Source organism: Panthera onca, chromosome A3 (genome assembly GCF_046562875.1).
Source record: "Panthera onca isolate mPanOnc1 chromosome A3, mPanOnc1 haplotype 2, whole genome shotgun sequence".
Classification (NCBI taxonomy): Eukaryota; Metazoa; Chordata; class Mammalia; order Carnivora; family Felidae; genus Panthera; species Panthera onca.
The window spans coordinates 138,974,785-138,999,440 of record NC_138341.1 but is presented as its reverse complement, the minus strand read 5'-3'; the positions used below and the strand labels follow the sequence as shown (position 1 = coordinate 138,999,440).

The following is a 24,656-nucleotide window of genomic DNA, read 5'->3' as shown; positions in this document are numbered from 1 at the left end:
GTTGGCGCGAGAGTCAAAAGGCGTCGGCCGACTCTGGGCAAGATGGCCGCCGTCGAGGTGTCGTTGCGGGGGAACTTCGCGCAGGGATGGCGACATCTAGACTGAGTCGGAGGCGAAGGTCCCAGCTCCCTTTCCGTCATTTGTGTGAGCTCGGAGGGCAGGGGGCGGGGGGCAGGCGCCAGTGCTCCGCGCCGCCCCGAGGCGGGGGTCCCTCCGCACTCGGCGCCTGCCTTCGCACGGGCCCGGGAGGAGCCGCCCGAGCGCGACCCGGCGGGAGCGCTTCGTTCCGTCGGTTGAGGAGGGCCCCGGGGGTTACCGAGCGCGCTTTCGCTTGCCGCCTGCGGGGGCAAAGGAACCGGGCCCGCCCGGCGGTCCACTGGCCGCGCGAGGTGGGGCCAGGGCTGCGGGCGCGCGTGCAGCGACAGCGACGGCGGCGGCGGGGACACGCGGAGGCGCGCGTGTGCTCGTTCTGTGCCTGCTCGCGAGCCGCGTCCGAGCAGGGTCTCCTTTTCCCGCTGTGGGAAAGCAAGGTTAAGAGATCTCTGCGGCTTCGGGAAGGAAATGGAGGGGGCAGCCCCTTGCTCCGTCCCATGAAATCCGACGTCTTCCTGAATTAGAGCTCAGGGTTGGATGGTTTCGTGCAGTTGCTCAAAAGTGAGCTGAAGAGCGCGGGGGTGCTGTCGGACTTCTCGCCGAGAGGAAGTCCCATAGGTTTCACAGGGATGACTGGTTACGGGTAGTTTCCAATCGAGTGTGCTGAGTCTGCAGGTACAAAGTTTTGACACGAATCCGTTCAAATCGCACAGAGAGTACACGTTCGTGAGGACGTCTTTTGCAGCTACTTAAGTCTGCGTACGATTCTAGGTGTCAACTTCACGGTGTGCGAAGGGGTGCGGATTTTTAGAATTCTTTCCAGAGGCACACAAGCAAACACTTGAATGCTAGTGCCCTAGGGAGATAGGATATTCCAGGCCACAGAGGCTTCAGCTGCGCCTTCCGGGGGCCACAGGTTAATGGCCCGTGCCCCCAGCGGCCAACCCGTTACCGAGTCCTGCAAATGTCACCTCCTTATTTCTGTCTAGACGCTGGCTGCTTTTTATTGTCCCCAGCCTCTCTGCTGCTGGGATTGCCCCTCCCAGGGGTCCCACCAGTTTTTAATGAAGCGCACGCAGCAGGCAGGGTGGTCTCTCCTTGTGCCCGTTCTCTTCACACCTTTCAGAGACCCCCAGGTGCCTGTGCAAAGTGAGCAGGGCCAAAAGCCTCGTGGCCCCCGCTCCTCCTGTCTCTACTGCAGCCGTCCTCCTGTTGGAGGTTCTCCACCGGCTGCTTCTCTTAGCGCTGGGTTCGCAAGCTGGGCCACGTGGACAACACTTCTCCAGGCTGACTCCTCAGAAGGGGACGGCCTTCCCGGAACAAAGCCGAATGTAGCCTGTCTCCTTTAGGCTCACGTCTCACATCCTAAACCATGCGTTTGTCGCATTTAGCACACCATTTTCTGTCGCTGATGCTTGATGATGTGTCCCAGTTCAGCACACGTGTGAACTTTTCAAGAGCTGAAACATGCAGGAGTGGGGGCTCCGTAGCTATTTGTTGAGAATGTTGAAGGAGTGAATGACGAATGACCACTTTAAGTACAAGCAGCCTCGGCAGAAGTGGACGGAGGGAGTGTCATGGGGCAGGGAATGTCCGCAGCCCTCCGTGATCGAGTTCATGGATTGACAGGACAGGAAGACGGAGAAAGGCACTTCTGTAGCCTGGTTGATGAGGTTAACGGTGGGGGCACCAGGTGAGGAAGAGCCATCCTGACAACTCGTGGGCTAGAAGGAGGGGGGGGCGGGGAGATGGCGAGCTCCGTGTCGGCCTTGTCGGGTGTGAGGTGCCTGGGGGACATGGCTAAGCTCGAGGGAGTGACGATGAGGCTGAAAGCAGAGGTTTTGTGGTGACCCCGTGTGAGAGGAGACAGACCTATTTAGAGAAAGACTGTAGGGAAGGGGAGCAAAGAAGTCCAGGATCCTAAAGGACAGCAACATATGGCTATTATCCATTGAAGTTGTCCGTTAGGTCAGCAGAGAGGCATGACAGGGACCAGGGGGTCAGTAGGCTCTCCGGAAGCGGGGGGGTGGGGAGCTTTAGAAGATGGATGGGCAGTATTGAGTGCAGCAGGGCCGTCCAGCGTGACATTCACCAAAAACTGTTCACTTGACAGTTGTGGGTGACAGGGCAGCGAGCTCAGTAACATGGCGGGAATGGACAGCGGTAGGTGGCGGTGAGGTGGGAGGTGAGCAGGGTGAAGGGAAGACAGTTGTGGTTTAACACCTCAGAAGCGGCAGATGTGGAGAGCAAGGAGCACGTTAAACTCTAAAGCCACAGGACTTGGTAGCTGAAGGGGGGGGAGCGCGTGTCAGGGAGAATCCAGGCTTCTGTCTTGTGCTTTTGGGTTTATAGGGTGGGACCATCACTGAGTCGGGACACCAGGGAAGGGCCTGGTTGGAGGAGAGACTCCCAAGTCATGAGCTCGTTTTGCATGCCTTAGGCTTTGGTGTGCATTTGAGGCATCAAGTGGAGATGACAGAACTAGTGGGTGGATGGACCCGCTACAGGCAGAGGTAAAGGTCAGCGCAGCCAGGTGTGCGTGAGATCCCCTGTAGAGCGCACGGTTAGGGGCCAGCCGGGGCCACCCTGAAGACACATGCCGCAAGGAGTCTGGGGGAGAGCAGTAGGGAGGTGCACCACTTTGGCCACCGCCTGGGGCAGTGACCAGGTTGACAGGAAGGAGGTGGGTCTGTGGAAGGGGGAGCCGCCCGAGCTTCCATGGTTCCCCCAAGCGTGGGTGGAGAGTTTCATTTTATTAGATTAGCAGCTCTTTACAGAGACGCGTGAAAAGTTTATTAGTCTTAAAGAGCACGAAAGAGTTTTCAGAAAGGAAAAGTATTTGGGGGAATAAAATACACAGTGCTTCCTCTACTCAAATCCTAGACTGTTCAATAACCAGGACAGCAGCCGTGTTTTACAGGTGTTTTTGTCTTATTCTCAAAACCCAAAAGCATAAAACCAAGGCCCTGCTTTGAAGGAGATTTGGCAAAGACAAACCCGGCTCATCAGGATAGTGCGCGGTTGTCGCTGCTGAGTCCCCACAACAACCACGCAGGCAGCCCCGAGAGGTCAGCTCCCGAGCTCCAGCTTTTCCCGGTGCTTTAAGTTTCTTCCCGAAGATCTGGAAGAGTAAGGAAGGATTTTATCATCGTTTAGTGGTGCCGCACGTACTCGGGTGCCGCGCGCGCGCGCGCGCATCTCAGCCGAAAGTTCTAAGACCGGTGGAAGCGTGCCTCTCGGCGCGTTTGGTATGGCCCCGCCCTCCCTCCTGGCCCAGGTGTATCTCCCTTCCCAGACTCTGTACCATTAAGTCGGAAAGCATTGCTTCTGAGTTTCTTCGGGTGGGTGAAAGCAAGAGTAGTTATTTCCTGATCCTTTAGCCCCTGCTGAGATCCTAGAGAGCGCGGGCAGCACAGGTGGGGTGGGGGCCCACGCCCTGCAGCTGCAGACCAGCAGACACAGGCAGCACGCCTGAGTGACAGTCACTTAATCCACCGGGATTTCCTAGGGAATTCATACAGCATTTCATACGAACTTGTACGCTAAGACTTGGCTGGTGAAGAATTTGATAGACCTGTGTTGGCTTGGGATTCCACCTTTTTTTAAATTAAAAGTAGATAATGCACTCACACGGACACACATAAACGCATACAGCCTGTGTATGTGCGTAGTTATATCTGTATATGCTCTGAGGATTTTTTTTTCTTTTTGTCTAAGCCCAGAGATTTTTTCCAATGGATATCCATGCTTTTCCTTTCTTAGAACGCACTTGGAAATTTTTGGTTTTTGCTTTCTTGACTTTAAAATTCTCTTACATTTATTCTTTAAGGCTTTGCTTTCTGTTGGAACGAGAGGGACTTCTGTCTGACAGACTCCCGAGATGTTTCATTTCTCTGCACAACCATGAAAGGCAACACCCTTGGCCTCCCACCTTCTGTAGACAGATTTGGGAGATGTTATTTCTCCTTGGATTTCTAAATTTTAGAAGCAGTTGGTTCCAATTGCAACTCAAAAATAGTTCTGGTATCGAGCAGGTAATTTATGTGTATTGATTTTGTTGAAGTTCGGAATAAAGCTCTGGGAATCCTTTTGAAATCACGGATGGCTTGGCCTCTGTTACTCGCGTTGGTATTTCCTTCCAGTGCTCTTTCTCACCTTCACTGTTTGAGTTTTGTGGGCCGTGCAAGAGGATGAGTTAATTCCAACAATGTTTCTGCTCTGGACAAATCCAGAAAGCCCCTGTCAGACCTGAGTTCAAACAGTCGCTTTGGCTTTCCAAGTACTTGTTCATTTTGGAAACAAATCTCATAAATTTCAGCCTGTACATTGTAGCTGCAACTCTCCTGAGGCCCCACAGGCCAGGGGTGATGGCAGGAGACTGGCACCCTGCCCTAGGACTTGCTTGTCGGGGTGACCTTCCTCCTCACACTCACCAGCGGGCTCAGACTCAGTAAAGGTCTTGGGCTTGTTCCTCCCCACTTTCTCTGCTACATACTTTGTGTTATGATTAGCCTATGAAGCCCACGGAGTCACAACTGCTTTTCTGTCAAAATCTGTGACAGGCACTACTTTGTCTGGCTTTTTTTATTGCGTGGATTCATTTAGAAACTTAAGAGATGAAAGCAACCAGAAAGGAAATACAGCTCTCATGCCTCACAGATTAAAATACGGATTTCTTCTGAAGTCAACTTTATTTTCCACTGAATCCGCAGGGCGACATCTCAGAGTAACAGGAACCATTGTGAAAGCTAGGAGTAATGAGCATCGTTCTGCACGAATAGAAAACGTTGTATTCCCTCTCATTGGGATCACAAAGCCAGGGCTTTACTATAGCAGAGGAGATAGAATATGTCTACTTGTTCTCTGGCTGAGGATCTCTGGACAAGGGTAGAAGAACTGAGGAGAACACATCTAGACCAGTGCCCTGTCTTGTACCCAGTTCTCTGCCGTGATTGACATACTGTCCTAAACCCTCATCCTGTGCCTTCCGTCCCTGCAAGCACCCACCCGCGTGGCACCTGGGAGTTATTACGATCTCCCTTTGCAGAGAGACATTGCTGCTGGGTTTGTTTCATTTAAGGCTCCTCCACTAAAGAGGCTGAGCGGGGTTCCCCCATTCCAACTCCTGGCTGGGGAGGCCTCCTGTGGTCTTCCCCATTTACAGACACCCTGCCCAAGATCACACTGCTTGTGCCAGCTGGTTTCGCCTCCCAACCGTCTGCTCTCTAAACTCCCCACTCCACCTATCTGGGGGCAAACTTGAAGACGGTCACGATGGAAGAGTGGAGAGCCCATCCCTGCAGGATTCCATGAAGGTGGTCCTAATGGAATCCCACCAGCAGAAAACACTGCGTTGTATTCCTTGGGAGAAAATCCAGAGTCCGGCTCCGAAACTAGCAGGTCTTGTCATCTTTAGAAATAGATGTTGATTGAAAAGCGCATCTGACCCCAACCCGTGGTTCTCACGCATGGAAGCGTCAGGGATGCGCCTGTGGGGTTCGCTGTGTGCGGCTCGACTGCACACAGGGCACCTTTCCGCCTTTTGACCCGAGCTGAAACCAAAGCCAAGGGGTTCCTGCTTCTAAAGAACGTGGGAGCAGGGGGGCTGTAGAGACACGTACGTAATGGGGGCAGAGGCTCTCAGCCACGCAGTTCTACCCCCGGGGCCAGTGTTCGGTGTCCATAGCGCCCCGAGGGTGCCGGCGCTTCCCCTCTGCGGTATGTTTGTGGAGCATCCGGGGACTGGCCGGTGCTGGGGTGTCCCTGCTCGGCTCGGAGTGAAGAAGATCCGGATGGAGGGCTGCGCACCTGCCAGACCCCTTTGCCTTTCTGGACCCGGACGCCTCACCGCTCCTTGCCGCCCCTGCGGGCAGATGTGCCCGAGCTGAGCGTGCCGGTGGCGGCGGGGGCCGGCTTGCTGTACAAACTTGAGGGCGCGGCTGCTCCTTTATCCTCGTCCCCGCCTCCTCGCCGCAAAGCCAGCCTGGGGCTCCGCGGCCCGGGGGCCCCGCCGAATGCGGCCGGCGCCTGCGGCCCTCGGACTCGGGGAGCCGCGGCGCAAGGCGCAAGGCGCAAGGCGCAGGCGCGCACGCGGGGCGGGGCCTCCTCCCTCCGCGCGGGGGCGCTGCTCCGGACGCGGCCGGCCCCTCTAGCCCCGCGCCTCGGTTCCCGGCGCCGACCCCGCCCTCCCGCCCACTCCGCCGAGCTCCGAGGAAATGGCTGCGGGACCCCAGAGGCCTGCGACCCGCGGTGAGTGGCATCCCGGCCGCCGGGCAGACGGGCCGGCCGCCGCGGGGCCGCACTCGGGGGCGGCGGCGGGGCGGGAGCCCGGCCCTCCGACAGCCGCGGCGGCCGCGCCGGCCCTCGCTGCGCTCCCGCCGAGGAGAGAAGATGGCGGCCGCCGCGGGGATGGCGGGAGGGAGGGGAGGAGGGGGCGGCTGAGGGGGGAGAGGGGAGGCGAGGTGCGGGAGAGGGAGCGGAGACGGGGGACAGTGGAGGGGGAGGGCGGCTGGGGGAGAGCGGCGGGGGGCAGGGGGCCCACGGAGAGGGGGTCGCGGGGGGGGGGGAGGGGGCCCACGGAGCGGGGTCACCTCCCGAGGCCACTCCGAGGCCCCCGCCGCGCGTGGGCGCCTGCCTGGGGCTGGGTCCGCCGGAGGAGGGTGTTTGCTCGGGGGCCTGGTCCCGATTTGAAGGGACCGGAGGGGACGGCAGCGCAGTACTGTCCGTTGACCCAAGTCAGCAGGGCGGGAGGCCCGCTAGTCCGAGGGCAGGGGGCGCCGCTCTTCTCTGGAAGTTCCAAGTCCAGCGGGCGTCTGCGTACGAGTGACTTGTTTGCCCAAAGTGCCGCTGGCTGCAGGGAGTTCTGCTCTCTACCCCGGTTAGCTCGTCCGGACGTCCTTCACGGACGTGAAGTTTCGTTCCGGGATCCTTTCTCGGAGTGTGGGGCACGGTTCCCGGTGTTCACTTCCGTTTAACCGGAGGAGTTTGGTGTCTCCACCTGCTCTCAGGAGGGGTGATGGGACAGGTGCGTGGTCTTTGGTGCTCCAGGAAGCAGAGGAGGCTTTCGGAAAGTCGGTTTCGCTGAAAAAGAGTATTTGTCCCATCATAAAATACTGATTTTTAGTTTCCCGTTACTTTAGTAGTTACTTTGTCGTCTTGGTGTATACTGGCCACGTTTGTGTCCCGTTTTACTCTCCTGGCCAGCTTTCACCTTCCAGGGGAGGCGTGCCCCTGCAGTCGTGCTCTTTCCGTCTCTTCCCACCTTTGGCACTCGGGGCCCCATTTGTTTTCTCCTGCTTCCCGCCCTGCTGCTCCGCCCCCGGACAGACAGCCCACTTAGAAGCCCGCTCTGAGGCTGGACGGGTCCCTTCCCCGTGCTTCTGTCCCCTGGAGGCGGGAACGGGCACACAAGCAGTTGTTAAAATGAGTTGTGGCAGGTAAACAGCCCCGAGCGGGGTCCACTGTGAGCGGGCACTCTGCTTCCCCGACACGACAGTGAGGTGCGTTCGCGGAAGATCTTAAAGGCCGCTTTTGCCTCCTGCGCGGTGCTTGTGACACAGTGGGGCCCAGGGCCCGTTTTCCACTTTGAATCCAGCGCCTCCATCAGTGAGCCTAGAATCGGCGCCGTAGGTCCCAGCAGCGCGAGCTGAGCTTCGTTCGTCCCTTGGCCGTAGAGAATGGTACCTGTGTCATTTGCGGTGAATGAGATCTGAGCGTTCCGTGCCCCTTCTAACCTGCAGGGCACTGAGGTGCAAGGAAGGAACGACCTCCAAGCCCAGACCTCGGAGCCTGTTTCTCAGGGGCCCACCCCAGGCACGCGTTCCGTGGTTCCCCCGGAGCCACACAGGCCCCGGCTGGAGGGTGCTCCCAAGAAGGGTGTGCTTTAGCCAGGCATTTTAAGGAAGTGGCGTCAGCGACCCGTAGAGCGATGCCTCCGTTTGCTCAGCAAGTATCTGCTGCCTCCTGGGTGCCGCGCAGCCTGGCTGTAGCGGCTCACAGAAAGGCCTCCCCGGCCTCGGAGACCAGTGCAGCGGGGCTCGTGAGGACACGCCAGCCCCTTCGCTGGCCAGCCCTTTCGCTGGCCAGCCCTTAGTGGCACCTGTGTGGGTGTGTGTGCACACGCACACGTCCCTGGGACCGGTTCCCTGGGTTCCCGTTAGAAACACAGCACAGGCATCTCAGAAGCGTCACCTGGGGAGACCCAGCCCGAGGCCTGCTGTGAAACTTCCGCCAAATGCACGTGCGAGGCCTCTTGTTCTCCTCCTTGCCGGTGTTCTTGGGGGCTTGAGCCATGACTTCAGGAATAGTGCGTATCTTCATTTCTGATTTTCCAGCAGGAACTGTCCCTTGTTAGTATGGGGTTAAATTCAGGTTATTTCGGGCACAGTTCTATACTGATCAGAGGGAAGGGCACAAATAAAAAGTTGTGTGGTGACAGGTGGCTCCCCTTTCCTGGCTGCTGCTGCCCGTGGTTACCGCTGTCTGTCCTGTCCAACAGTGATGCTCACGGCTCGTGTGCCTGTGTGAGCATCACAGTGGCTCATTGAGGAGAGGTGTCGCGGGGGGGGCCTGGAGGTGGGCCGCTCACTCAGTGCCTCTGCTGGGCTTTGCGTGGGGGGCGTGGAGTGGGGACTTCCATTCCCACTTTCTGCTTGCTTTTGGCGGCGGGAGTTTTCAGGTACACTGTAAGTCCTTCTACTGCCACAGGGCGTCTGACTCTCCAGGAGTCCGTACTCAAGCAGCTCAGGGACTGGTTTCTTTTTTGTTTTGCTACGTGTTTGTGAGGTGTTCAGAGTTCTGATTGTTTTACGTTTCTGTCAGCACAATACGCTTCATCTTCGTACACCTGTCTGATGACACCAGGGGATTTCCATTCGGCTCTTGCGGAGCAAAGATTGAATGTATTTGCGGGTTAAGCCAGCTCACTGTTGTCCTTGGGTCCCTGCAGTGTGGCGCTGCGTCTCAGAGAGGCCTGATTCTCACATGCCTGGTGGACTCAGGAAGTCCGTTAAGAAGGTTTCTCCGAAATGGAGTTTCTCTTTTGTGTATTTTCTTATTTTTGTGGTGTGGTCCCTTAGAATGGGTGCCTCATGTTATCATCTGTGTAGTTAGTGTCAAACAATTTGTGCTGATTCCATTACAAAGGCTCTGTGGTTAACAGTTTATAAAAACACACTAATTGGGAAAGAAGGGCCAAATTGACCTCACTTGGTGTGGTGCTCACGGTTCTGGAGAATAGTTTCTCTTGTTTAGACCTCGTTTTATTTTTTGAGTACTAATTTTGAGGGTAAGTTGTTACTTGAGATTGAGTAGGTGATTGTATGTATTTAATAAGGATTCTTGTAGCTGTGACTAAAATATGCTTAATCAGTAGGTGGTGATTACCTAGTGTAATATTTCTTTCTTCAGGTGGCAGAGTCAGGTGCTATGGTTTTGTTTCACATACGCTGATACAGACATTTAAATGGCATTTACCACACCTTTATGAGAAAGTAAATGAGATTCCCCCTCCCAAATACAAAGACAGATTTGCTGTGTGTTGAGTTACAAATGCCTAGAAAATTAAGATAATAATTAAAAAAAAAAAAGGCAAGAACACCAGAAGCCCTTCAGAACCTGCATTACAGCTGTTGCCCAGTTTCTGGACATGGGTGGGTGGGTGGGTGTGGCAGGATGTGTTTATGGGACGTGGCCACCGTGCTCTTCACTCGTGTGGGACCCACTCTCCATGGCAGTGGCCATGTGGTTTGTTGTCCTTTAATTGCAGTCTGAAAGAATTCCATTATGTGGACGTTTCTTGATTTTTCTCTCCCTCCCAAAATCAGTGTCCTGATGGTGGAGATGGATTTGTGTCCCTTTGTTTAAAAAAAAAAAAAAAAAAAAAGTGTGGCTGGGAGGGCCCTTATACACGCACCTGCCCTTTGCCAGCTGTCTCAGCTGGGTCCAAGTGAGGCATGTCCCCCTGGACCACGGGAGCAGGAATGTTGCCTGCTCTGTCCCGGTGCCGAGTACAGGAGGGCATCTTGGTGAATATTTATCAAGTAGATTCTCCTAGGGGCCTGCTTTCGCAAACGCTCACCAATACGGACGTCATCCTCTTAATAGATGGCCCCTACCGCTTGCTGCTTGCTTCCTGTGTGCGGGCGCTGTCACTTACATGGTGTAGTTTCACGTATCCTTTTAGGAAATTGGGAGGTCACGGTCGTCCACAGTTCCCAGACGGGCAAGCACAGCCCAAAGGGAAGTGCACATTCTCAGCACGTCGGTACCTGTTAGGTTTGCCCCTGGGGCTGAAGCCCGTGTTCTTGTAATGCGCTGCAGAGCTGCGCCTTGAGCCTCCCGAGCCCAGCCTGCTTGGGAGAAGAACTGCCCCACTTCTACGTGGAGGAGGGGAGTGCCGACTGCCTCGGTCAGGACTGGAAATGCTGAGCCTGCATACAGAGGGCCCCCCCCCCCCACAAGATGCCCTAGCGCCCCATGGAGACAGCGGGGCTAGGTGGACACTAGCTGTGGATGTTAGACTGTGATCCCACAGTCTGCCTCTTCACAGCATGTTTTTTAGTTGTAAGACATCCCGTTCCTGCACTACTCACACATAGAGCAGCAACAGTCTGAAGTCGCGTGCGTTGTGTACCGGCTTAACTGTCAGGCTTGGCGCTACGTGAGGCTTTAAAATTTGACAGGGAAGATCCCGTGGTCCTGTAATTTCTTTGTTTAAGCAGGGACCTCTCCCACTTGCCCCCAGTACAAAACTGGACGCTGGCTTTGGCTCATCTCAGAGAGAGAAAAGAAGACTCCAGCTGAAACGTGGTGGCTTCTTGACCTTAGGTCTCCACCGTTAGCCGTCGCCTCTTGGCCAGTTTGTGGCCTGCGGTCCCAACAGCACCACTCACCAGGCAGGTGCTCGGGAGGGAAGTCCTTCGTGTCTTCTCCAAACTCTATTCTCTTTGAGGTCGGGTGGCAGCCTGTGTGCACACAACCATTTCATACCTGGAAAGAAGCGCCTTCCTAGCGATCACTCGCGAGTGGGACGGAAGGTGTAGATGAGGCGGATACTGAGCGCCGCTGCTGCTCGCCTAGCCTTGCTGACTGGGAAGGACACGGCACCGACTGCTTCTGGCCCGTCAGGAGCAGTCCCGTCAAGTTACCTTAAAGCCTGCTCTTTACGCCTCAGCTCAAGACACGTTTATACGCCTAAATTTACTGAGGGCATCACAGAGTCTTTATTTATGTGTGTCTATTGGTATTTACTGTACTTGGCGCTTAAAAGACATCTAAGTTCATTTTTGAACATACAGCCTCACGCGTGTCAACGTGAATAACGTCGTATGAAAACTATTTTTTTTTCTAAGAAACAATGACAGAGGCCATTTGTTTCTTTAACTTCTGGCTTAACTGACAACAGCTGGATCCTTACGTCTGCTTCTGCATGCGGGCTCTAGTACATCGCTGTGATTTAGCTTCCAGAAAGCTTTACCGCCCGCTCCCGAGTGGCCAGCGGGAGAGGCATGTGATAGCCTTTGTGGTTGCAGAGATGAGTTGACCTCAGGGACCCCCTGAAGGGCCTGAGGACCACATTTCTTGAGAACTTCGCTTTAAATAATGATTAGAGATGCTGTGTTGTTAAGAAATAAGAATTTTACAAAATAGTTGTCTTTAAATGCTCACATCTGGGAAAATGGGTTACTTTTAGGAAGTTAGACAACGTCTTTGAATTTTTATTGGCTCAGCCGTGTGCTTGCTTTTCGGGAAGAACGTGGGATAAAGCTGGTTTGTCCTCCCAGTGCACATCTCTCTCCCAAGTAGACCACCTGAAATGAAGTGAGAGGCCCAGAGCGTGGCCTGGGTGCCTGCTGGGTGGGAGGGGCGCTGAGACTTCTTCGGGCCTTAGGTCACGTGGCCTGACTGCCGCGTCTGCGTGGAAGCGGCACTTCACATTGACTGTAAGACGGCCTTTCGCTAGATCCTTAATTCCTGCTGCAGTGAAAATGGGGGTGAGGGTGGCCTGTGTTGGCTGTGGAATGATGCAGGTCTCCTGTGGCATGACCCCAGGAAACGACAATGCCGTGGGGTCCTGCAGCGGTGCCCCCACTCACTGGTGCTGGAAGGGAGTGCCAGCCAGCCACAGGTGCAGACGGGGCCTAGACAGACCACTGTGGATACAAAATCAATGGGGTGACCAGTAGGGTCGGGGTCCTCCCTGGAGGGTCAGGGTTCTTAACTAATAGCTACAAGACCTAGAGACTCTTCAGGGGACACAGCTCCCAAAGCACCTAGCAGGGGTGGCTGGCACTTGAACATCATACTGCCCAGGGAAGTGACTTACGGTGCCTGTCCTCTCTGTGCACACACACGCACATCTCTCCCTCTCTCTGTTGGGGAAGGAAGGAGAGGGGACTCTCCTGTCTGGGAACCCGTCCCAGTGTCGTCATTGGGGATTTAGCAGCAGCCAAGCTTGTCCCGTATGACACTTTTTACTTTTATTTTTTTAATGTTTGTTTTTGAGAGAGAGAACGCGAGCAGGTGAAGGACAGAGAGAGGTGGGGACAAAGGATCTGAGGCAGGCTCTGCGCTGACAGCAGCAAGCCCGACATGGGGCTGGAACTCATGAACCGTGAGATCGTGACCTGAGCGGAAGTTGGACGCTTAACTGATTGAGCCACCCAGGCGCCCCCATGACAGATTTTCTAATGAGTGCAAGAACCTGTATTGTTCAGAGGGTCACTAAGAGCCAGGCGGTGGCCTTGTGTTAAGAGCACCAGTCCCCCAGGATGTACGATTCCAATGGTCCCTTGCGGTGTTCGAAAGCATGTTTTTGTTCAGAGAGACCAGAGGGGGGCTGGCTCAGTCTGCTTGGGCTGCTTTAACAAAAGACCGTAGACCAGGGGGCTTATACAAAACACCTCTGCTTCTCACAGATCTGGAGGCCCAAGATCAGGGTGTTAGCTGGCATGGTCAGGTGCTGGTAAGGGGTCTTCAGGGCTGCAGGGGGCAAGAGAGCTGGGGGGGGGGAGGGGGCTCTTTTTAAGGGCACTGATCCTATTCATGAGGGTTCTGACCTTATGACCTAAGCACCTCCCATCTGCTAGGAGTGCCATCACCCTAGCACTGGGTTTCAAAATGAATTTTCAGGGTGTGTACAACGCAGACCATGGCCGAAGCCCATTGAAGGTAGTGGCCCGTGGCATTAGGCAGAGAAGAGTGAAAGCCTCGTCTCGTTCTCCTTAACCTTGGCAGATGTAACGTGGCTGCTCTGGCTGCTGACACCCACGTGGAGTTGTCCACCAAGGTCACAAGCCTGTGTTCCGCAACAGAAACTGGGTAGAGGGAAACCTGTGCCCGTTGCATGCCCACAATGACCTGGAAGCCCGGCTGGATGGCAGAGCCTGGCCGGGCCTCAGTCCCCAAGGTGCTTTCAAGCAGCGGCTTTTGCTTTTTGTCTCCACACGTGTGTAAAAGCAGCACTAAGAAATTTTAAGCAGGGTCATTTCTAGATGTCTCTTTATATACACATCCGGGCTGTGTTGCGGACACCTTCGTTTCATCAGGATAATTTTTTTATTTTTAATGTTTTTTAATGTTTGTCTTTGAGAAAGCATGAGCGGGGGAGATGCGTGGGGGGGGGGGGGGGGGGCGGGTGGAGACAGAGGATCCAAAACGGGCTCCACACTGACAGCAGAGAGCCGGATGCCGGGCTCGAACTTACGAACCACGAGACCGTGACCTGAGCTGCTCCACCACCTGAGCCACCCAGGCACCCCGCCCCCCCCCCATCAAGATAGTTTTAATAACGACCATGGGTTTTGGTAGCAGCAGAACTTCGAATAGGCTGTAAAAGACTTAAATGCAGTTAACGCCGTCGAGTCAGGTTCTGTGTAGATGTTCAGATAAACAAAAACTGGTTTGCTTAGTTTCCTTTGTGGGCCGGGGTCAGAAGGCAGGAGTGGCGTTTGCTGCCGCAGACCCCAGGGTTGGCGAGCGGAGGGAGCGCTGGCAGAGCCCGCTGCTGGTGGCCAGGACGGTGCTCAGACCTGGGTGCTCGCCGGGGGCCGTCGTGTCAGGAAAGAGTCTTTAGTTGGGATCTCTCCTTTTTAGTAGTTGGAGGAACCTAGCACCTTCTCAGCCCTTTATCGTGAGCCACAAAGGGGTGGTTGTGAGGAGGGAAGCCCCTTCATACAAAGCATGAACGTGAGCTTGAGCCCGGCCTGGCAGAATTTTAAATTTTCGGTTAATGAGTCAAAACAGTGAGGCTGTGTTGCAACATTGGCTGTAATTTCTGGCTGGCAGGTTTTTTTCAAAATTGACATCACTTGTTTTGAATATTGTTTCAAGGGTTGGAGGTTTGCCACCAGGTGCGTGGTGGCGTGGCAGGCACACGCTTCGTGTGATCTTTTTGAGACGCAGCGCAGGCTGTTTCCTCACAGTCGTCATGCTGTGAAGACAGGAACTGCACTGTGGTTCTCGGCATAGCGTCTTCGGTCAGGCAGTCTCGTAGGTTGGTAGAACCGGAGACCCGTCTGTCCACGGGCGCATCATAGTCCCTTCTGTGAGCGCGCGTCCTAGACGCGGAGCCCTCGCGTTTACCAGGTTGAATGTCCTGCAGCACTGACACCCACGGCTGTTTTGGGTGGATGTTTGTTGTGTTGGGTTTTTTAAAAAAGGAGGGGCCACCTGGGTGGCCCAGTCTGTTAACGTCCAACTGCAGCTCAGATCATGATCTCACAGTTCGATTCTCGCAGAGCACGCTTCGGATCCTCGGTCTCCCTTTCTCTCTGCCCCTCCTCCTCCCCCATTCCCCTGCTCTCGCGTGTGCACCTTGTCTCAGAAATAAGCATTTTAAAAAATAAGAAAATTTTTAGGGGCGCCTGGGTGGCTCAGTCAGTTAAGCATCCAACTGCGGCTCAGATCATGATCTCACAGTTCTTGGGTTCGAGCCGGGCGTCAGGGTCTGTGCTGACAGCTCAGAGCCTACTTGGGATTCTCTTTCTCTGCCCCTCGCCTGCTCATGCGCTCGCTCGCCCTCTTTGTCTCTCTCTGTCTCTCAAAAATAAACACTAAAAAAAAAAGTCACAACTGTCAGCCTAACATTTTGAAAAGTTGTTGGAGATTCTGAAGGGGAATTTAGCGGGTTTAGAGCAGTTTTGTGGGAGGAAATGCCTGGGCCCTTCTGATACCCAAGTGCAAGACTGTTGCTTTGCACACATGCAGGGCGTGCAGGGCTCCTCCCGGCGTGGTGCCCGCGTCCCCGGGGCCGGCGGCGAGGCCTGGGGACCTGATGGGACCTCACCACTGCGGTGTCCAGGGCTTCGAACGTCCCCTGCGGTGAAATGGCGAGTCCCCCAGAGGGCCCCCGGCCGCCTCCAGAAGGGCCCTGGCCCCTGAGAGAACCGACCGGCTCCGCATTCAGGGGGCGTTTTCTCAGGTGAAAGATGGGAGTCTCGGGGAAAGCAACTGCCACTATTCGCCACTGGTGATAAAATTTGAGGTTTCAAGTGCAAATGACAGTCTTGAAAAGCCTCTGTCTGCTGGCACGAGCCCTGTGTTCCCCGGTAAGTAAAGCCGTTTGAGGAGCTGGGGACTGGCGTCAAGGCCACCCTGGCTTCTGTGTTGTAGGGAAGCAGGTCCGTGCAGACAGGTGCACTTCCCCCACCCCAGCAGGTGCCTGCGCTCCGCCCTCTTGCAGGGTCCGCCCCCGGGCTGGGGGGGGGGGGGAGCTGCCAGTTACAGTAACCGGAAACTTTCTCCATTTGCCTGTTGGAAACAGAAGCTCTTTGGGGCCCTCAGCTTTGAAGAGCATGAAGGGGCTCGGAGAGCCGCCGGGAAGCCTTGAGCGGGGAGGACTTACGCCAGGCAGCCAAGGAGGGCACCACGCTGAGATGGAGAACGGTGACTTCCCGCCATGTCGCCATGTCGGTCTCCGGGTGGCAGGGGCGCCCGCCTTCCCCCCCCCCACCCCTCTTGGTGGGGACAGCCATGGCAGCCGGCGGGGCTGCGGGTTCCTGGGCGGCGGACTCTCTCCGTTACACCCATGTCCAAGTTCAACACGGTTTCTCCGCCTTTCACCGGGTGCGATTTTATAGTAGAATTTCTGGGCTGAGGAAATTATCACAAAAGTAATATTGCAAAGATAAATATAAAGTCAAGATAATAGTTTGTTCTGAGAGGCAAAGCGTCTGAAGTGTTGAAGCCTCAATTTGAGATGCATTTACCACACTTGAGAGATTCGGTGGCCAGGAGGTTGGATTCCGCTCCTCCTCGGAGTGGAGGGGTCACTGGCTCTTTAAAAGGAGGAGCGTCAGAATGTTGGTCTTTGTTCTGGGGTCACTAAGGAAACCACAGTTTACCGGAGGGCTGCTGGAGGTGAGGGTTCAGCTGGCAGGGGGCACCCTCGGGGTGGAGTGTGAGGTGTGTGAAAAGATCAGCTAGGATTGGCCCGGGAACAGGGGCCTGTTCAGTGTGCGTCTCGCTGGGTGCGGGACAATCCGGGGGAGGGCTGGGTGCGCTGTGCACGCGCACCGCACGTGGACCACGGGAAGTAACTGTAAATAACGGTCTTCAGAGTTTTTTTGGGCCTTTAAAAGGATGGCGTGGCTACAGCATTAAGATTTTTTAAGTACTTGTGTTCGCACGCGGTTCGGTGCAGCCTTCTCACGTTCCCTGGTTCTCTCTCTGTGTGGTTTTACGGAGCTGGGTCCGTCTCAGAAGTGAGGTCGTGATTGGAAAGCAGCCCATTTTGCAGCCTCTCTGCACTCTCCCTGCAGCTCGCTCCCGGCCTCCCCGCTGCGCCAGCCAGGACCCGCTCCTGCTCCAGGGCTGGCCTGGTCACCATCCAGAGCGTGGTCACCGTGTCTTCCCTTCGTTAAAAGTCCTTGAGGAACAGGATTGTGTTTTTTCTTTTCTTCTTTTTCTTTTTTTGACTCCCTGGATGGCTTTGTGGGTCACGTGGTAACATATAGACAAATCAGATGACTTGGAAAGTTGATGTTTTGTTTTTTTAACGTGGTTTTAGTTCCAATTACTTAACACCTATGAATTATTTTTTTATTTTCTTTTAGGAGCTTACTCCATGCGAATAGTCTCGAGATAATCTTCATTGTTACTTGTGAACCTTGACTGACAACAGCAGTGTTTGAGGCCTAGTGGTTTACTTGGACCAGGCGATTCCATCTGCCAGGTGTTTGGACCTCCAGAGAAAGTGTCCAAGCTTTCAGTGTTCCGGCAGGTAAAGTATAAATAGCATTAAATGTCAGCAGCTCCTTTTCGCTTAATAGGTTTCAAGTCGGATGGCATCTTATGCGAAGGAACTGATAGCATGTAACATTCATATTTGCTTGTTCGAAATAGTAAACTTTAGCCCTAAGGTGTTCAGAGAGACATTCGGCCACACGCTGAGAACCGGATGCCCGCACTCCTTTATCTTTACATTGGCGTTTTATCGGAGCATACACTTGATGTTGTGTGAGAGTTGCGTTTTGTTGAGGAGAGCTTTTCCTGCACAAAATCTCAGGTGACCAGAAAAGTGCTGTGGTCCTTGAGGGGACGTGTGCTGATGTCACAGTCACTCCCACAAGCTTCCGACTGGCTAGAGTGTGCTGGCCAAGTTCTGGACAGAAAAGCGGGAAGGGACAGCACCTTGTGGGGAGTGAAGAATCAGGTCACGTGTGGTTTTGAATTTTGTATATTTTGTATTTTGAAGGTTGTCATTCCATAGCAGTCCTTCCCCTACACTGGAACATGGCATAGAATCTGAGTCTGCAGTAGCATTTAAATGTGATTGAAGCCTGGGAAGCTTGGAAAAAAATTCTCAAGGTATATGCTGGTTTTTTCCCCCAGATTTTATCATTTGAAGCAAGAGTAGAATTTTCACGAGCATGACCTTTTAGTAATCTACTAGGAAGTTAAGAGCAGAGAATAAATAGGCGTAAAGCTGTTGCCCTGGGCTTTATTTTCTCAAGTGTTCAAATTATCTGTTACTTCTTACCTGTGCGACCCTCACCTCCATGAGGTATCCACAGGGCAGGGCAGGGTGGCACTCAGCTCACCTCAGGGTTGGGGTGCGGGCACGAGCACCACACCTGCTCCATGCCCTTCCCTCTAGCGGGGCAGCCGGACGTCTTACATAGCAGCTCAGGGCTCTGAAACCCAGGGTGGAAGCAGCTGGTCCTCGAGCCGGCACGTCGTTCTGTAGCTGTGCTGGGGTGGGGGGGGTCCCCGGAAAGCCGGCCCTCCTCTGTTCACGCCCCGTGCCACCTGTGCTGCCCCCACCGCCCGTCCTGCGGAGCCCTGTACTGGGCAGCTGAGGGGCGAGGGGACCGGCTGGATTTGCTGGCTGCGGTTCTCCACTAAACATTGAACGTGTGGCTGTTAAATCTTCTCTAATGAGTCCCCTCAAATCTCCTGTTACCGCCTGTTAGGAATCTTCGGTCAAGATGACTCATTTTGTAGCGCCTGGTGGCACAGTCTGTTAAGTGACCGACTCTTGATCTCAGCGCAGGTCATGATTTCATCGTTCAGGGGATTGAGCCCCACTTTGGGCTCTGTGCTGACAGTGGAGCCTGCTTAGGATTCATTTTCTCCCTCTTCCTCTCCCTCTCTCCTCTCCCCTCCCTCCCTCCTTCCCTCCTTCCCTCCTTCCCTCCTTCCCTCCTTCCCTCCTTCCCTCCCCCTCCCCCTCCCCCTCCCCCTCCCCCTCCCCCTCTCCCTCTCCCTCTTCTCTTGCTCCCTCTCCCCCTCCCTCCCTCCCTCTCTCTCTCCTCCTCTCCCCCTCCCTCCCTCTCTCCCCCTCCCTCCCTCTCTCCCCCTCCCTCCCTCTCTCCCCCTCCCTCCCTCTCTCCCCCTCCCTCCCTCTCTCCCCCTTCCCCTGCTCACATGCACTCATGCACGCTCTCTCAGTCAAATAAATTTAGGGGCACCTGGGTGGCTCAGTCAATTGAAGATCTGACTCCTGATTTCAGCTCAGGTCACAATTTCAGTTTGTGGGTTCAAGCCCGGCATCGGGCTCTGTGCTGACAGGGAAAACAAAGCCTGCTTGGGTTTCTCTTTCTCCTCTCTCTGTGCCCATCCCCTGCGTGCGCTCTCTCTCTCCCTCTCTCTCAAAAATAAACTTTAAAAAATAACTAAACTTAAAATTTTTTCTAAAAAGGTAACTGGTTTCAACGGACACCTTCACTCCGTGTAGGTAGAAGGCTGTCGTTGCCCCCGTGCCCCCTCCGTTGTGTGGATTAAAGGTCGCGTGCACTTTCAGCTCCGGGATCGTCGGTCATTGGCCCAGAAATGTCGCCTCGTTAACGTCGCTTGTGGTTTGGTCGTTTCCCCGTTAGGTATGGATGAAAAAGGTGGCCCGAGCAATGAAGAAGCACCCAAGGCCATCAAACCCACCAGCAAAGAATTCAGGAAAACGTGGGGCTTTCGAAGAACCACCATCGCCAAGCGAGAGGGTGCCGGGGACGCCGAGGCGGACGCTCTGGAGCAGCAGCCCCAGCAGGGCCTTTCCTTGCGGCGCAGCGGGAGGCAGCCGAAGCGGACCGAGCGCGTGGAAGAGTTTCTCACGACGGTCCGACGGCGAGGAAGGAAGAATGCGCCCGTCTCCCTGGAGGACTCCGGCGAGCCAGTGTCTTGTCCCGTCACGGACGTGGAGACGGCATCGGAAGGGAGCGTGGAGAGCACGTCGGAGGGGAAGGGCGGGCCCACGGCAGGCTCCGCGGGGGACAAGGAGCAGCCGGCCGCCCCCACAAAGGCCAAAGGGGGTGAGGGTGAGGACGACACCTCTGACAGCGACAGCGACGGGCTGACTTTGAAGGAACTGCAGAACCGCCTGCGGAGACAGCGGGAGCAGGCGGCGGCCGACAGATCCCCCAGGAGCCTCCAGAGCCGCCTGCGGAGGAAGCGCCGAGAGCAGGGTCCCGCGCAGACCGGCGGCACGGAGGCGGCCGGTGCCACAGAGAGCTCGCTGCCCCGCGAGCAGGAGCCCGAGGCCGAGCAGGGCGCCGTGTCGGAGGCCGAGAAAGACGGCGGAGAGCAGGAGCCGGAAGGGAAGGCGGCTCAGGGGATGGAAGGCAGAGACCCCAGGGACACGGGCCGGCAGCGGCCCGAGTGTGAGGCCTACGAGCCCAACGCTCTGTACTGCATATGTCGTCAGCCGCACAACAACAGGTAGGCCCGGGGCCGCCCCCTGTCCTCGTGAGGCAGCATAGACTGGGATGCCCCCATCCTCCTAGAGGCCCCTTGCACAGCGCTGCTCTACACCATTCTGGAAGGGGGCACAGGGGCAGGCTGTGGCTGGGTGGGGGGCGGGAGACGAGCGTGGTCTGTAGGCTGGAATGCCAGGAGCCGGGCAGCTCACTCCCAGAATGCTGCCCCCCCCACCCCCCCCCCCCCCGAAACAAAAAGACCCAAATTTGAATGGTGGTAAATTCAAGAGAAGGGCATCGAATAGTCATTATTTTCTTCCCTCTTTCCCGTATTTTGGTTTTTTTCATAATAGGGTTTTAAAGCCAATTCATTTTTTAACGTACCAAAAATTGAGCGTTTGTCGTGTTTTCCAGTCCTGATACCATTATTGTATAATTTTAGGTTTATGATCTGCTGTGACCGATGTGAAGAGTGGTTTCACGGCGACTGTGTGGGCATCTCCGAGGCTCGGGGAAGGCTCCTGGAGCGCAACGGCGAGGATTACATCTGCCCGCACTGCACCATCCTGCAGGTGCGGGACGACGCGGAGCCCGAGGGCACAGAGCAGCAGGAGGCCGGGTGCGGGCCCGCAGACTCAGACGGTGCCGACTGCACCAGCATGGGGACGGTGGAGCAGAAGTCCAGTGAGGACCAAGGAATAAAGGGCAGAATTGAGAAAGCTGCAAACCCCAGCAGCAAGAAAAAGCTCAAGATATTCCAGCCCGTAAGTACTGGTGTGCGAGGCCCGCGGAAGGGGCGGACCCCATAGATCGCAGGTTCCCGTCCACAGAGGGAACAGTGTCGGGACTCGAGATTCTTTCTCTCGGAGCAGGGCGCTGTGTCTGCCATGGGCTGGGCTCTGCTGGAAGGCAGTCCTCTGCACTTTGCCTCGTGGGCCTCCCGCACTCGTGCCCCTGCAGGACGCCACAGGGGACCTTTTATTTAAGTCCTGTCTATCTCCTATATGGTTATTATCAAGTTAACGTTTTCCTTAAACACTTATTTATAGAGTTTGATTTTTGGGGGGTGCCTGGGTGGCTCAGTCTGTTGAGCGTCCAACTCTTGATTTTGGCTCAGGTCATGATCCTAGGGTCGTGGGGTGGAGCCTGCTTGAGATTCTTTCTGTCTCTTCTTCTGTCCCTCTCCCCCACTCGCACTCTCTCTTTAAATAAAAATAACTTAGAGTCCGTTTTTCTTAAATATTCTTTCTGGAGTCTTGATCTTCACATACACGTTAACGAAATTATTTTGAGCTCCTGGCTGGTGGTCTTGCGAGCGCCAAGGGCAGTGCTGGTGATCCAAGGTCCCCGGGCGGGAAGGCGGGAGATCCCTCTGGCCCGACCGCCTATAACAGTCTCAGGTGCTTCCGGTGCTCCCACCAGCTCAGTCTCTCTTTTCCTAGCTCTGCTACGTGCTTCTCCTTCTAGCTGGCTCTTAGGTCTCTAGGACCATGGCCCTCTGTCCTCTCTCTCATGTATGTTCAGCTTGTGCTGTTGAGCAGTGTCACAGACCCTCACGAGCACGTTCCCACAGCCCTTCCTGAGTCCTGGATGGCCTTGAATTGGAGGCCTGTCCTTCAGTGGGCACCGGGCATGCAGAAGCCGTGAGGGCTGTGGGAGCCTCGAAGTAAAAGTGCCGTGAGGTCTGGACCAATTAAGGGTGGCCAGCAAGGAGTGCCAGGACGTACTGAGTGGGGGTGTGATGCTCACTGTTCATATCATGTTCGGTCATTAAGGAAAATTCATGGAGGGGCGCCTGGGTGGCTCAGTCGGTTGAGCGTCCGACTTCAACTCAGGTCATGATCTCACAGTTTGTGGGTTCAAGCCCTGCATCAGGCTCTGTGCTGACAGCCTGGAGACTGCTCCGGATCCTGTGTCTCCCTCCCTCTCTCTCTCTGTCTCTCCCCCAACTCTCAAAAATGAATAAACGTCAAAAAAAGTTAAAAAAAAATTCATGGAATTGGAAATTAACGGGAAAAGTCACCTTAATTTCACGTCTTTATTGTTGATCTGTTTGAGGTTATACAGGCTTAATTTTATTCTTGGTTAAACTTGGATTTTGTGGAAGAAAAACAATCTCAGAATACATTAATTGGAGAAGTAAGATTTTGCTCAAGTACACTTGAGGGATAGGTTCATGTGTATTTTAGTCTCGACCACCAAAAAAAAAAAACCCCACACGTTGGCAAATGTTAACAGAAGTGCACGGGGTAAGATCTCGTGGTAGGTGAGGTCCCTCTTGCTTGCCTAGCGAGTGACCACAGTCTTAGTGGCCTTGCACAGCATGATTTTTCAGCTCAGTTTCTGTGGGTCAGCGGCCTGTGCACAGGGTCGTAAGAGACTGCACCCCAGGTGCCGCTGCAGGCTGGGGTCTCATGGGAGGCTCGGCTGGGGAGAGACCCACCTCTGAAAGACTCCCCACGGTTTTGTGTCTAAATGTGCCCTGTGCGGGGTCTATGGCACAGTGGTACCCAAAGTCATTCGTTGTTTCTCGGAGGTTCAAATTGAGTTGGGTGTTGTGCATTCCATCTGGCAGCCTCCCCCTCAGAACCTGGCCGTGGAGGCTCCCGCGCAGGACCACTTGCTTTTTGAAGACCTGCAGTGGGGTCTTCTCTCTGCTGCAAGGCCCGGTCCCTCTTTTAGGGTTTTCACTTGACTAAGCCAGGCCCTTTCAGTTATTCAGAAGAGTCTCATTTGGGATCTCAAGTACATCAGCGAAATCTCTTCCTGTCTGCCTTGTAATGGAACCTAATTATGGGTGTGAAATCCCATTGTGTTCAGAGGTCCACAGAGGCCGTGCACCAGGGCAGAGTCCCGGGGTCCCCTTCGAGTCCTGCCTGCCACGGGTGGCATGAGGGGTAATTACTGTAAGCGCCTAGCCAAGGGACAGACGGTCCGGGTGCTTTGGATAAACGGAGACGTGTTTTCATTCTTACCAGAAACATAGTTAGCGCCTCCGTTAAGAATCGTGACGTCGCTACTAGTAAGTGGTTCCCAAAGCGCTGTCACCGCTAAAACGGGTGAGCACGCTGAAGCCCTGCGTTTCCTCCTGCAGGTGGTAGAGGCTCCTGGTGCCTCAAACTGTATCGGCCCCGGGTGCTCGAACGTGGCGCAGCCTGACTCGGTTTACTGCAGCAGTGACTGTATTCTGAAACACGCCGCGGCTACTATGAAATCTCTAAGTGCGGGTAAAGAACAAAAACCAAAACCTAAAGACAAGACCAAGATGAAGCCAGAGAAGCTCATTCTCCCGAAATGTAGCGTCCAGGTAAGTTGACCGAGAGCAGCCCCGTGAGTCGTTGACGTGAGAAGCGGGTGGCAGGCGGGCACCTTCGGCGGCCTTTGTGGCCTGGCTGGGCCCGCGCCCCTCCGCAGCGCTCCTGTCAGATTCACAAATGCGCACGTCTTCTGTCCGCCCTCTCGGCGAGGGCGTCACACTCGCACGGGAGAAGAGCTGGGCCCCGGCAGAGCGTGTGCACCTTGCACTCACACACAGCGAGGGTGGCGTGGGTCCCCTGCGGCCAGACTGGGCCGCACTTGAAGACCTGCCACGTGGAATTGTTCTGTGCTGCATGTGATCTGGGAAGAGCCCGGGATGCTTTAAGGTCACGGGCACTTGTTTTGCCAGGAAGCCCTTGACCAGAGTTTGAGCTCGGCTTGGCTTGGCTGTTTCAGTCCCGTTACGTTTGTGACAAGCAGGGTGTCGGTGGTGCCGTTTGGGGGAGTTGTTTTTAAATGCTGCTCAGCCTTTAGATGGCTGAAATTGTAAAGCTGGTGATTTTGAATCCCAGGCTCCCCAGAGCAGCACTTGCTGCTGTGCACAGGGCCGTGGCAACAACGCCGAGCGCCCAGCCCAGGAGGCGGGACGCCACTTTCCTCCACGTCCTGGCGTCCACAGGGCTTACCCAACACATTGTCACCCAGGTCCTCCTTCGTGTCCATCGCTCCCCAGGGGCCTGCACCTCGCTCAGGGTGGTGAGGGGCTTCAAACGACCCCAACCGTAGAGCGTATCATGCCTTTCGTCGTGAAGCGCGGCGAGCGAAGGCTCTTCTCCGACCTCCGTAATGATTGGGGTTTTGCTGGTTATCCAGGCAGGCGTGCGAATCTCTTCTGTGCATAAGAGACCAGCTCCAGACAAGAAAGAAAACATAGCGAAGAAGGCGACAGTGGCCCCTTCGAGGAGCGAGGTGTTCGTGAAGGAAGCGACCTGTGAGGGCACGCCGTCCTGGGCAAGCGACCACAATTACAATGCAGTAAAGCCAGAACAGACTGCTGCCCCCTGGCCACCACTGTTGTATAAATGTATGTATCACCTAGGGGTAGCGTCTGGACCCTTCCCTGTCTTTCTGGACAGCCAGCACTTGGGCCTGTCCAGAACTAGGAGCTTTAGCCAC

At 55.1% G+C, this 24,656-nt stretch overlaps 1 protein-coding gene across 5 annotated transcripts in view; it reads left to right on the top strand.

The window, feature by feature from the left end:
• Positions 1-2: 2 nt before the first annotated feature.
• Positions 3-24,656, top strand: part of DIDO1 (death inducer-obliterator 1) — a 50,755-nt gene continuing 26,101 nt past the window's right edge. For 2 of the 5 annotated variants that reach the window (XM_078443876.1, XM_081795404.1), the window contains exons 1-7: positions 6,227-6,342; positions 17,148-17,314; positions 17,789-17,901; positions 19,413-20,244; positions 20,665-20,986; positions 23,317-23,529; positions 24,354-24,564. In XM_078443876.1, coding sequence (XP_078300002.1) covers positions 19,415-20,244; positions 20,665-20,986; positions 23,317-23,529; positions 24,354-24,564 — 1,576 coding nt within the window. In that variant the 5' untranslated portion in view covers positions 6,227-6,342; positions 17,148-17,314; positions 17,789-17,901; positions 19,413-19,414. Of the gene's footprint in view, positions 119-6,226; positions 6,343-15,853; positions 16,498-17,147; positions 17,315-17,788; positions 17,902-19,412; positions 20,245-20,664; positions 20,987-23,316; positions 23,530-24,353; positions 24,565-24,656 lie in introns of those variants that run through there. The other 3 variants (XM_078443877.2, XM_078443878.2, XM_078443879.1) reach the window with 3 other exon arrangements.